At 32.1% G+C, this 12,945-nt stretch overlaps 1 protein-coding gene across 2 annotated transcripts in view; it reads right to left on the reverse strand.

Annotated features, from left to right (window-relative positions):
* Positions 1–12,945, reverse strand: part of Bckdhb (branched chain keto acid dehydrogenase E1 subunit beta) — a 190,943-nt gene that overhangs the window by 44,989 nt on the left and 133,009 nt on the right. For both annotated transcript variants that reach the window (XM_078019699.1, XM_078019698.1), the window contains exon 9: positions 11,622–11,708. In XM_078019699.1, the coding sequence (XP_077875825.1) occupies positions 11,622–11,708 (87 nt within the window). The remainder of the gene's footprint in view (positions 1–11,621; positions 11,709–12,945) is intronic.

The raw sequence follows: 12,945 nt of genomic DNA on the forward strand, positions 1-12,945 counted from the left end.
ATTTGGAACTTTTTTAAAAATCGCCCTGAATTATACCATTTTCAGCTCAAAATTTCAGTAAAGACAAATTAGATTCTTTGTGCCATCTAGAATAAAAAACTATCGGAAAGAGTAAATATTAATTAGTCCTCTGAAGGATTAAATCAGAAAATCATGACTCTTCAAATGGATCAAGAAGTAAAAATAAAATTTCTTCTTTCACTTGAAAGAAAATAACCAAACATTCAACACTCCTCAATCAAATGTAAAATTTCACACATTTCTGCAAATTAAAACGATATCTTGAACATTTACATTAATATTGATTGATCTGAAAAATCAAAAACAATTATAAACTAGATGATTTCTGCTTATAACTTTCATTTGCCAGCTGTTTATATTTTGCAATAAGTACTGATTTTTACTTGTCTTAATTTTCACAAGTGTTTAAATTCAAATTGGGCAGAAAATTCACTAGCAGTATTTAATCTCTTTTAATGTTTGTTTTAAACTTAACCATGTTTCAGTGAGTGTGAACTCATTCATGAAATCGATGATGGACTTTACAATAAAACATAAACTCATCTGATCTATAAGTTTAATGATTCTAAATTACCATAATAAAATGAGCTTTCAACATCACAAATATAACTGCCTACCAAAAGGCATGACAAATTAACTGAGAAATTTAATTGTATCTTCAGGAGGCAGACCCATCCTGTTGCTGATTGTTAATACAATGTTGATAAAATATGCCTGACATTTCCTGAAAAAATTTATTATGCTTTGCTTTTGCCTAAAATGTTGTGCAAGATGGGTCAAGAGGGTTAGCCAGTTGTTCACAGACATATTCTCTGCTCTCATTTACAAAATTTAAACTAACCTTATAGTAGCTTTGTTTAGTTTGGTTTGGTGCTAGAGATTTAACCCAGGTGTGCTTTATCACTGAGCTACATCCTCAGTCTTTTTATTTTTTGTTTAGAGATAGTATCTCCCTAAGTTGTATAGAACCTCACTAAATTGCTGAGGCTGGCCTTGAACTTGCAGTCCTCCTGCCTCAGACTCCCAAGTCACTGGGATTACAGGCATGTGCCACTCTACCTGACATTGTAGTTTAAAATTTTTTTAAAACAGGGTTTTATATATATATTTTTAAAAATACAAGTATTTCTTTCACACCAAATAAGAAAATAAAATATTTTAAATCAACTATGTTTTCTTTGGGGATACAACCAGATTTCCAAGGATCATAGTACCAAATGGAAACTACAGCTCTTCAAGTACTAAAATACCATGTAATGGTTTCAAATCATAGAAATTGCTGTAACTTTTTAAAACAACAACAAAAAAAGGAATGCTTTTCTTCAGAGATTCTATTTTATAAATTGTCTATGAAACTTCATTAGTAAATATATAATAAAATAATAATAATAATAAATAATCTAAATATCCCAATACAATGCAACTTTCACTTTTTTATAATAAAAGCAATGAATCAAATATGTGTCATGCAATGTGAAGGACATTAACCTGCAGAAGAACTAAATCTACACATTGAGTCTTCATTGGTTTTACAACAATCCCACATCACAATTCTGAATAACCATCATCACCATAAATAGCAGTTCTCACATCTCAAATGCACATGATTAATCACGTCAGGATAAATTAAAATCGAATCTTTTAAAAATCATCTTTATGAGCACAATGGGCTTTTTAAATTGAAAACAACAAGCAAGAATTAAAAGGCTAACCATGTCATGTGGTTAAAAACATCTAATTACAATAAAGCTGTTAATTATTATAAAAGTGATTTACGTACATGGGAAATGAGAAAATAACTAAGAAGAAAACACAAACAAAAAAGTCTTTTATTACTCTAAGTTTCTGTATGCCTAGATGTATGCCTATATCAATATTATAGCCATGCAAATGTGAAAATGTTGTCAACTACTCTTTTAATGATTTTAATAAATCCCTAACACTGTATAGCTAAGCCATAACTTACAAACATATCCTGTTATTGTCATGAATATGTAGTTCTCAATATTCCTCCATCAAATAAACAGCACACAAGGAATTCACATTTTTGTGTGTAACTCTGAAGTGAGAATTGCTATAATTACTGAGTCAAGGTCTATACACTTTGAAAAGTCTTAATATACATTCCAAATCCACTTCCCTGGACAGGTGAATCAATTTCTACATTTACCCTGTACCATCTCAGCACAAAATATAAATCGTTTTTAAAGGGTGTCACTGTCATGGTTAGGAAATGATGCTGATATCTCATTTTACCCATATGTAAGTCTCTGACTTTAAATAGAAACTCTATTAATTTCCTTAATGACATTTAAGACTTAATGACATTAATAGAGTACACATGCTATGTTCTGCCATGTGTTCTAACACGTTCCCAGTTGTCACTCTCCTTCTAATTGTGGTTTTTTTTTTTGCCATATGAAATGTTTTAATTTTATACAAATATATTGATCTGTGACAATATGATTAAACCTACTACTTTTAAATATTTTGCTGAAATACTTCTTACCCATCCTAATATATTTTATTGTCTACATTTTTCTTTTAGGTTTTGTGGCTTTCCTTTCTTTTTTAAAGCTCATTTAGAGTTTATTAGAGAAATGGGAAAACAAGGGCAGATTCGAGAGAGACTAAAAGTCCTCCTAGTGGCTGGGCAAGAAGAGCTGATGAGAAAAGGAAGCTTAGGAGGTTTCCAGGGAGTGCTTCAAATTGAGACTGGCATTCTTCATTGAGAAAACTGCATTAAGAGATTGATCCTATTTCCAACTACAGTAGACCCTCCTGATCTGCAAGAATATGTTCTAAATCTCCAGTAGATGCCTAAAACCACAAATAGTATCAAAGCCTGGAGATGTGGGCCATTGGTAGAGTACTTGCCTAGCATGCGGGAAGCCCTGGGTTCAATTCCCAGTACTGTTTTTTTCCTACATATATGTACTTAAGATAAATCGATGAATTATAAATGACTTAAAAGTTTTGCACAATAAGAGACTGAAGACAATAATAATAAAACAAATAGGGCTGAGGGGTTGCAGGGGAAAGGAGGGGGCAAGGAGTTTTAAATGATGGTGGAATGTGATGATCATTATTATCCAAAGTACATGTATGAAGACATGAATTGGTATGAATATACTGTGTATACAACCAGAGATATGAAAAAATTGTGCTCTATATGTGTAATAAGAATTGAAATGCATTCCGCTGTCATATATAAATAAAAATTTTTTAAAAAAAAATTTTAAAAATGATAAAACAAAAGAATTCTAATATCTAATATCTAATAAAATTCCCAACATCAATACTCTAAAGCTTCAGGTCCATTATTATGTAAAAATAAGGCTTAATTAAATATAAGCACTATGATACCAGGAGAGGTGGCTTGACTGATAACAAAGAGGGCTAAGGACAGTTGATTTGATAACAGAGAGGGCTACTGACTAACAAATGGGTAAATAGCATGTACAGTGTAGGTAGGTACATAGCACAAAGGTTTGATTCACAGCCCAGGACAGATTTCATCATGCTATTCAGAATGGTCTGCACTATAAACGTTATGAATTGTTTCCTTCTGGAATTTTCCACTTAATATTTTCAGGCTGTAGTTAGCCATGGTAACAAACTATGGAAAGTGAAATCATAGGTAAGGGAAGTGACTGTACTTTATTTCTCTCCTTTCCTTAAAAGTCAAGTTAAAAGAGGAGTCTATAGACTACTATAGACTTCAAGCCTTTACTTACTCCTCTGTTTTCATCAGTTACCAATGTCTTCCAGTTGTACATTCAAGGTACAACTATCAGTCCTTAGAAGATAGACTCTGGAAGCATGTAACACCTTTGACTAGGTACTCCATGGTGAAATTGTTCCCATTTCTCTTTTGTAATGGCGTCTCCCAGTCCCTTCCATCTTATCCTCTTTCATGGTTCTTCTTCTTCTTCTTCCTTTTTTTTTTTTTTCTCTTAAATGTTAGTATACCTAAAGGACTTCTTCAGAAACTCTCTTCTTTCTGCATAATCACATCTATACTCACTCATCACCTGGAAATAATAAATCCTTAATTGTTTCTTATACTGAGCTTCAGTATGGATTTCTTCTACTGAGCAACAGTGATGGATTTTCATCCATATATCAAATTCTACAGTTTCATAGATAGACTTAAACCTTTTTTTCACTGATATTTACCATTTCGGTGAAACCACACTGCCATTAAGAAACCATCCAGTGAGGTTCTGCGTCACACACCTACTATAATCCCAGGTACTCGGGAAGTGGAGGCAAGAGGATCACAAGTCACAGCAGCCTCAACAACTCAGTGAGACCCTGCCTCAAAATAAAAGGGCTAGTGAAGTATTTCAGGGGAGAGTGCTTGCCTAGCATACATGGTACCCTGGGTTCAATCCCCAATAAAAGGAGAAAAAAGAAAGAGAAAGCATTCAACCAAGAAACCAAGGTGTGCCTTATTCTTGACTCTCATCTGCCCATCCACCATCCTCCTTCAGTTTCTGGCCCATTCTCATCTAAACAGTCAACAACAAGTCTTTCCTTTGGATTCTCTTTCCTACTCTCTAAAATTCATCTTTCTTGCCAACCCTACACCTATGTCCTTGGTTATAAAGTCTAGATTACTCAGATAGCTTTCTGATAACTCTCCATTGCTTCCTTCCCCAATGAATCCTCAACGCAAATGCCAAAGAGTTTTCCAAATTTGTAAATCCATCTTTGCAAATGTCCTGCCTAAAGCCCTTAAATATCTATCTTTGCTTTAAGTAAGGATAATAACTATGACCATTATTTTTGAGTTCCTACTACTTCCTTTTTGTCAGGAACTCTGTAAAGTATATATTTTTTTAACTATTTATGTTTTAGTTATAGGTGGACACAATATTTTATTTGCACGTGGTACTGAGGATCAATCCCAGTGCCTCATGCATGGTAGGCGAGTGCTCTACTTCTGAGCCACAACCCCAGCCCTGTAAAGTATATTTTGAAAAAAATTGGAATTTATATCCACGAGAGCTGGTTCTACTCAGTCATCACTATTTCCACCAAATAAAACAAATTCTTTAACATTACATTTAAGATTCTTCAGAATGTAATTCTTACCTACTTCTCAATTCTTACCCCATGCTACAGCCATGCATGCTATTCTTCAACTATTCTAAAACCAGGGTGAACACTAGAAAAGCAAATACTTCATGAGCCCCCTGCCTCATATTATTCCCTCTACTTAAAATACCAACCCATCTTTCATCATTCTCAGGGTCAGATTCATCCTCCAAGAGTAAACTTAGGGTTTGAGGGATTTTGCTCAGCGTACAATGCTTACTTAGCATGCATGAGGACATGGGTTTAATCCTCAGTACCGCAAAAAGAGAAGAAGAGAAAGGGAGAAAAAAAGTAGTTATTTTTTAAAAATGGATTTTAAATAATATCACTACAAAAAAGATAAGTATATGAGATGATAAATATGTTAGCTGGATATCATCAATCTAATATATATATGTCAAAACATTCACACTGTACCCCATAAATGTCTATTAGAAATAAAATTTTAAATTAAAAAATGCCTTAGAGTTAACTTAGTTGTTGCAATTGGGTTATTCAATTGATTATTTTATAATCCTACAGTCCTCTAAGTTCTGTGTCCTAGAATGTTCCATACTACAATTATCTGTTTATTGTTTATTTTTTCTAATAAATTCTAAGTGTCTAAAATAATAAGTCCATTTCTTAGTTTGATGCCAATATCAAGGCTGTGCCCAAAGTACTCAAAAGGGATGGTTATAAGAATGAATTATCATTCAGGAAATGGACAGTTGGCCAGTGTGATCAGCATATTGGAATCATAAGCAGACGTAGGAAATAACACTGGAAACATTGGTTTGAGTCGATCAGGATCTTGGACGCTGTCACAAAGGTCCTGTTGCTGTAATCAGAGAAGATCCACTGGAAGATTTCAAACAGGACAATTTTTTAATGTGTGTGTGTGTGTGTGTGTTTTTTAAAAAAGGATAGAAATGTAATGAGAGATAAGAGGATGGAGACGAGAGCAGTAAAGAAATAGTTTAAAAGGTCCAGAAAGAGCTACAGGGAAATATATCATTTTGATGCAAGCTGAGTTCCAAAACTTGACAAATACACTGTTTCCTGATTAAATCCTTCCAAATAAATCTTTTTTAAAAATATAAATTTTTTTAAAACCACCAAAATTAGCAAGAAATTAGAATTTTGAATCTAAAGCTCAACAGCAGATTAACTTGGAAAGTTTCAAATAGAAAGAGAGAATGGCCCAAGCAAATGGCTGAGGCTGCCCAGGAAAGAATGGGGACATGGAGAGGCTTGTGGTAGAAACTTGGTCCCTCTTACACTAACAAGTAAAGACAAAAGACTCAAGAAGGAGATCAGGAAAGAGAGGAAAACCAAGAGTAGACCACAGGTTTAATGACAAACAGTCATCAAGTAGCCCCATCCACAACACATGCCTAGAGGGATCTAGACTGGTTCCTATCGGTGGCCACAGAAGCTGTTCACAGAATACTCAACAAGCTGCAGGGCAAAACCACATTTTAAAAAGGCCCTCCTGCATCTGAACACAGTTTTCTCTGCTTTCCTGATGCTCTGGCTCCACCTTTTAGCTCAGAAGTATACTTCTCCTGATTGTTTTATCTGTGGCTGTGGGAAAATGTTTTCATGACTGTTATTTTTTTTTTTTAATTAAGAGGACACAGTTGCAGTAAAATTTTCATCAAATTACTGCTATTACAGTTCGCTCTCCAAACTCTTCATTTATCAACACAGTGATCTTAAATGTTTTCACAACGGTAAAGACTCCAGACCGTTTAGGACCTTTTCTCCTCTTCTTCAAATTGATGCCTATACATTTGGTAGTAATAAATTTATAAGAAAAAAAAATTCCCTTTGAATAAAAATTTCTAACATGAACAGTGAGAAAAGCAAAATTCCTTTCATTGAAAGTTATGAAACTTTCCTTTTATGTAATGATTCATGTAGGACCAATAAAAATCCCTTCAAGCTATCAGAATCTGATTACCTTAAGAAATATATGTTGGTATGCACAATTTTTGAATCCTTATTCTCAGAAAAGAGACCGCACAGAAAGGATAAAACAATGGTATGGAAACTTACCATCCTCTCCAACTGGACTCTTTATTGCAGACTTATTGCTTCCATGTGTTTAAAAAAAGGCAAACCTTTAAGCCAACCACAATCCCTAAAATCTTTGGCACTCTTATTAAGAACTGAATCCAGAAGAAAAATAAATAAGCTATTTTTTATTATCACACAATTATTATCAGAGTCAAGCTTATTTTATCATTACAGGAATGCATCAAAAATTAATAATAAAAGTTGGTTTCTTCAATGCTTAAAGAAATTAGGCTACTTAAAGCTGCTAAAATACTACAGATTATTTGGTCTTAGCATTTAAATAAATAACGCCTGTGTTGAACACTGCATTCTAGAATATATAATATAAATTAGTTTGAGGGAATATTAAAATTAATGAGGTTGATGCTTCCTTTGTACAGGAAAGACATTTAAAAAAAAACTCTGTGGTTGCATAAAGCTGAGGAAGACAAGCATCACATAAAATTAATTTACGTAATTATCTGAAATAAAGAAAACTTTGCTCGACCTACACAATGACAAGGTCAGTGAATTACCTACACACTGTTGTCTTTGCACTTTTCCACAAATCAGAGTGCACAAGGCACACCTTCAAGAAGGAATTCAACTTTCTCGATGTGTTAAAAGAAAGAAAAGAAGGAAAAAGTTCCCTCAATCCAAAGTGAGAACAGATGGGAATGTAAAATTAGATGGGAAGAGACAGTGAAGCTTTGGATGACTGACCAAGAAATCTTTCCCAGAGGGGGGCCAAATATACCAGACTTCAGCTTGTTCTGTCTTCCAGACTAAGCCCAATAGAAATGGAAATCAGTCTTAGATTAATTGCCCTGTTTTTTTATTTTCGTAAGCATTCATTTCCATAGAGAGAGTTAAAGACAAAGTTTAAAAGAAACTGTTAACAAATATACTTAAAATTCTGTCTTATCAACAGAGTCTAGTTGGTTTTGTGAGTTTACCATTACTAATGCTAAGATAGTTAACAATTTTTTTAATAATAAAATAAAAAACTAGGGCTGCTCAGTGGTAGAGCAATTGCCTAGCACACGTGAGGCACTGGGTTTGATCCTCAGCACCACATAAAAATAAATAAACTATTGTGTACATCTACAACTAAAAAATATTTTAAAAAATAAATAAAGAAAGAACTGTATGAAAAAGAAGCTACGGTATGAAGAAACTTAAGATGTGGACACAGCACTCCTTGTCTGATGGAAGAGCCATCTGCTGTAAATTAAAGAGTTATGTAAATAAATTATGACTACATTTTATATTCATTCTTTTCATATTTTATCTGTATTGCTAAAAATAATCTATAATAGTAACGCTAATAACAAAATAACACTATAAAAATGTTCCTTTGATATTTAATTTTAGGTAGCACTTTGTAAATTTTTTATCTAAAAATACCAATTGTAAACTCAAATGGATATTCTCTGTAGGGCTGTATTCCCTGCAATATTTTTTAAATGTGGGCAGAGACTTAAATTTCCAATGAAACAATATTTTGGATTTTCAGGCATTCTCAAACATTAATGTATTTTTAAAAAGTAATTCTATCATTAATAATCGTTCTTTTAAAAGGTCATTTTAAGAGCAACTTTGCAAGATTAACCAGGGGTTTTTGAAAAGCTAACATTTTAATCCACCATACTCAAATTTATATATCATTCTCATCCATAATTTTAAGCTCCTTTTCCAAGACAACAATATACATTCTCTGTGTACATTTTTCCTGCCATCTAAGAGAGTTAGCTTTCAATATATTAGCCCTGTTTTATCTTTTCTAATCTTACCAGTTATATATGACCAAAAGAAATACAGAAATATCCATCATTCCAAGTGGTGACAGCAACTGCACCTCACACTTAAGTGATTTCAGTTTAAACAATCCTAGGCACTGGTAATTTGATACAAGTGTTATTATACAGAACAAGGCCATGGAGAAGATGCTGCATATGGTACATTGCATATAGTTGAGTATGTGCATTAAACAATTACTGAAAAGTAGATTTCAGTATTCAGATCACTCAAAATTATATAGAAACATTACTAAAAAAGAATTAAAATTTTTTCAAATGATTATTTTTTTTAATTATCCTTATCAACAAACAAAAGGCACACATATCAGGCTCACTAAGATGTATTAAAATTCATTTCCTACACTCTCTATTTGTACAAATAAAATCTGAATTAAACAAAAACAACTGTGTACATTTTCAAATTCACCCGCATATTAATAAATCAAAATTCTAATTACTCAAAATATTAAATGCAGATCTCTCTACAAATGTTACAGTATTGCCTAATTCATTTTCTGGTTCACTGGTTGAGTAATTTTATCATGGAAAGTACTGCACTTTATAATGAATCCAAAATTTCTATCTTCCTCTTGGGGGACAGTGGACTTTGAATAAAGAATGCATATGCACACACTTAATGTTTACTCAGGATTCCTGTACTACTTCCAGATCTCCCCTGCCTTTATAAAAACGGGTAAGTCACAAGCACTCTGGATGATAAACACTTATCTGTAAAAGGAATACAGCGGGTTTAGATCAGTATCTTTCCAACTACAGACTGTGGATATCTGAGGATTTCTTGGGGGTCTAAGAGGATTGCAAAATGCCATGATATAGCATCTTTGTATGGTATAAATACGATTATATTCTGGATAATCTCACTGACAACCCCCAATATTGTCACCAGTTTCAATATATAATTTTGATATTTTATTTATGATTTTTGGTGTTAGCTGACTATGTTTAAACTCAATACACTGTTTCTCAAACAGGGATTCACTGATATATTCTTGGGGCTTGAGAGACATTTTTCCATAAACATGAGTCTACATATTATTCAAAACCAGGAGACACTAGATTAGATCATCATTCAAATCCTTTACAGTCTGAAAAATATATTATAGTCTATGGCAGCCTACCAATAATTTATGGAGATCAAATTTTAAAAGCATACTTAGAGAAAGCAAACTTCACGAGAGAAGTTATAATTTCTAATTCTAACTGTGTCCTCCTGGTTTTCCCTGTACAATTATATGCAAATGAAACTTTAAATATAACAATAAGCAGTCAATGGCCAAAATCAAGCAGGGGTGTCAAAGTTTCTATTAGCAACCGTCATTATGATTTTAAATGGTTCAATACACCACATCTTAACTAAGAGTCAGAAAATCTCGTTTCTTTTTCCAGTTTTGCCTCTGGCTTGAAATAACATCTTGGTATTAGAGTGATTTCATTCTTACAACTCTCATTTTTTACAAATTCAGTATATAATGCTACTCAATGAATAAAGTATACATAAATACCAGTTACCTGTGACATTTCAATAATATTAGATAAACAGAAAAACACATATCTACAATATACAAATGTTTGCTTTTCTTAATTTTTTCAGTGACTCTATATACTACAAAAGTAACAGTAAAATTTTTTGATTGAATGCAATTGTAGATAATTCTGAATTAGCTTTGGAAACATTTAGGCTTAAATTTGCTTAATCTAATTTAAAAATAAATGTAATTGTATAATTAGCACTTAAAAATATTTTACTGGTAAAAATCATTGTTAAAATCTTAAAAATAAATTCTTACCATTATTTGACTACCATAATTTCATATAAAGTTATTAATCCACACACTCTTAAAGGAATTCTCTACTTGTATCTTAAAAATTAAAACATGTTAAAACCAGTAAAGAGAAGTAAAATATTTACAAGCTGTAAGAAATTCTGAATTTAAAATGCATGTACTTCACATTGAAAATAATGTTTTTAGTTTAAAAAATCAGGAAAAATAAAACTCCTTTAAATTATGTTATGCATATCTATGATACAAATGTGAATAAAAGTTTTAAGTAAAAATCCTTCAAAGAGGTATATAGGGTATTTTTCTGATATGTTAAGGGAACATTTTAAAAAGGAATAAATTTTAAACCATTTCTAAAGCACTGCTGATAACAAAACAATTTAATTATTAAACTAATAAATTATTTCGTAGTTATTTACTGAAATTTAAATTACTGATTTCTGGTGGATTCACTTTTGGAAAGTGAAGGCTAAGAAAAAAATCTAAGGTCAATTTCACAATCAACCCATTTCATAACAACCTTAAGCTTTATTAAAAGAGAATTATCCGGTTGAAATTTAAAAGAGTTTTCTTTTCTTGTTCACCCAGCAAATGTAATAGACATTACTTTATTAAACTCATTTCAAACTTTCTTCTTCCCATAAAGGATTTCTCCTTCTTATTTTTACATTTAAAAATTATTTTCTAGAAGATGTAATAATTATACCATTAACTAAAGGACAGAACAGTAAGAATGAAAAATGTACACTTCTAAAAAGTGCACGTTTTTATATACTATGATAAGTAGTTCCTTTCCTTCTGGAATAAAGCACGTACCACTGCACAAATGTTAAAATCAGTGCCAACAAGTTACTACCTGAACTGTAGAGCTGATCTCTGACGCAAAGCCGCCTGTCAAGGGAGCCTCATGACTGATGAGCAGCCGCCCTGTTTTGATCACAGACTGAAAGAGAAAAGGAAAACCTGATGTTGAAGCAAATACATATTTAAAATATATATTCGTAGTTTTAGTTCAGTAATGACATTAAATTTAAATTCAATAAATAATATAAAAATCAGTCAATTCTGTCTCTAATTTAAAGTTACAACTCTCTTTTGACTGGATAATCTTCAGATTTTTGTACTGTTAAAAAATTTTTCAATATAGCTTATAATCCTAGTACAAAAAAAATTGAGATTTGTAATTGTATATAGTATGCAATTTAAAAATACATGCCTATTATAGGATATTTTGTGTTACAAGTGCAATAACTATTCCAGGTTTTCATATCTTAGTATCAATTATTTTTCTTCACATGACCTTAAGAATAAAAGGAATATGTGGTGGCATATATTTGCATATAAATAACAAGAGTGTTGGGATATATTATGTGGATAAGCAAAACGCAAAAATAGCATAAAAAACTTGGAGCAAAGGAAAAAATCTAATAAGATATTCATAAAAACAGCAATAAGAAATTACTACAAAAGTAAAAAGGTTTGACTCTCTTCACTAACGTGCAATAAAATCTGCTTAATGGCCACAGTTCCAATTAACATGAAAAAGTCCCACAGTTCCAATGTAACATTAAAAAGGTCACAAAAAATAAGGATATATTCTTAGTTGTTCAATGTGGTTACTCACACTGTGCACGATATACTCTGTACAATAATAAATCAAAAAGTATAGCTATGATATCACCAGCAGCATGCCAGCTGTGTTGTGAGGGAAACTATTAACACCAACAAAAAGTTACTGCTTAAAATACATTGAACAATTACCATATTACCACAGAGAAGTGGTGATTTTATCTCTAGACTTCAGACAATTTGTTATCACCTTTTTTAAAATCACTGCTATTATTTTGTGAATGTGAAATGATATCTTCCAAGCAAAACTGTGTCTAAAATAAAAGATTTCATTCATTCTAGGCAATTATAGTTTAGAAGTCAGAATATGCAGCAGTTTCAGCCAGCAGATGTTAAACCCCAAGATATGGCCAATAGTCATGACAAAAATAAGTTACCGTGTCTACTAAGTATATAGTGACTGAGGAACATAAAATTTTATGAACACCTTAATGAATATCACCCCACGTCCAATGAAATACTAACCCTGGAGTATTGGTATTTAGCTTTTTATGACTGAATAATTATCCCATTTGCAAAAGTCACAAATTAAATCTTAACATACGGACTTG

Source organism: Ictidomys tridecemlineatus, chromosome 8, assembly GCF_052094955.1.
Source record: "Ictidomys tridecemlineatus isolate mIctTri1 chromosome 8, mIctTri1.hap1, whole genome shotgun sequence".
NCBI classification, from domain to species: Eukaryota; Metazoa; Chordata; class Mammalia; order Rodentia; family Sciuridae; genus Ictidomys; species Ictidomys tridecemlineatus.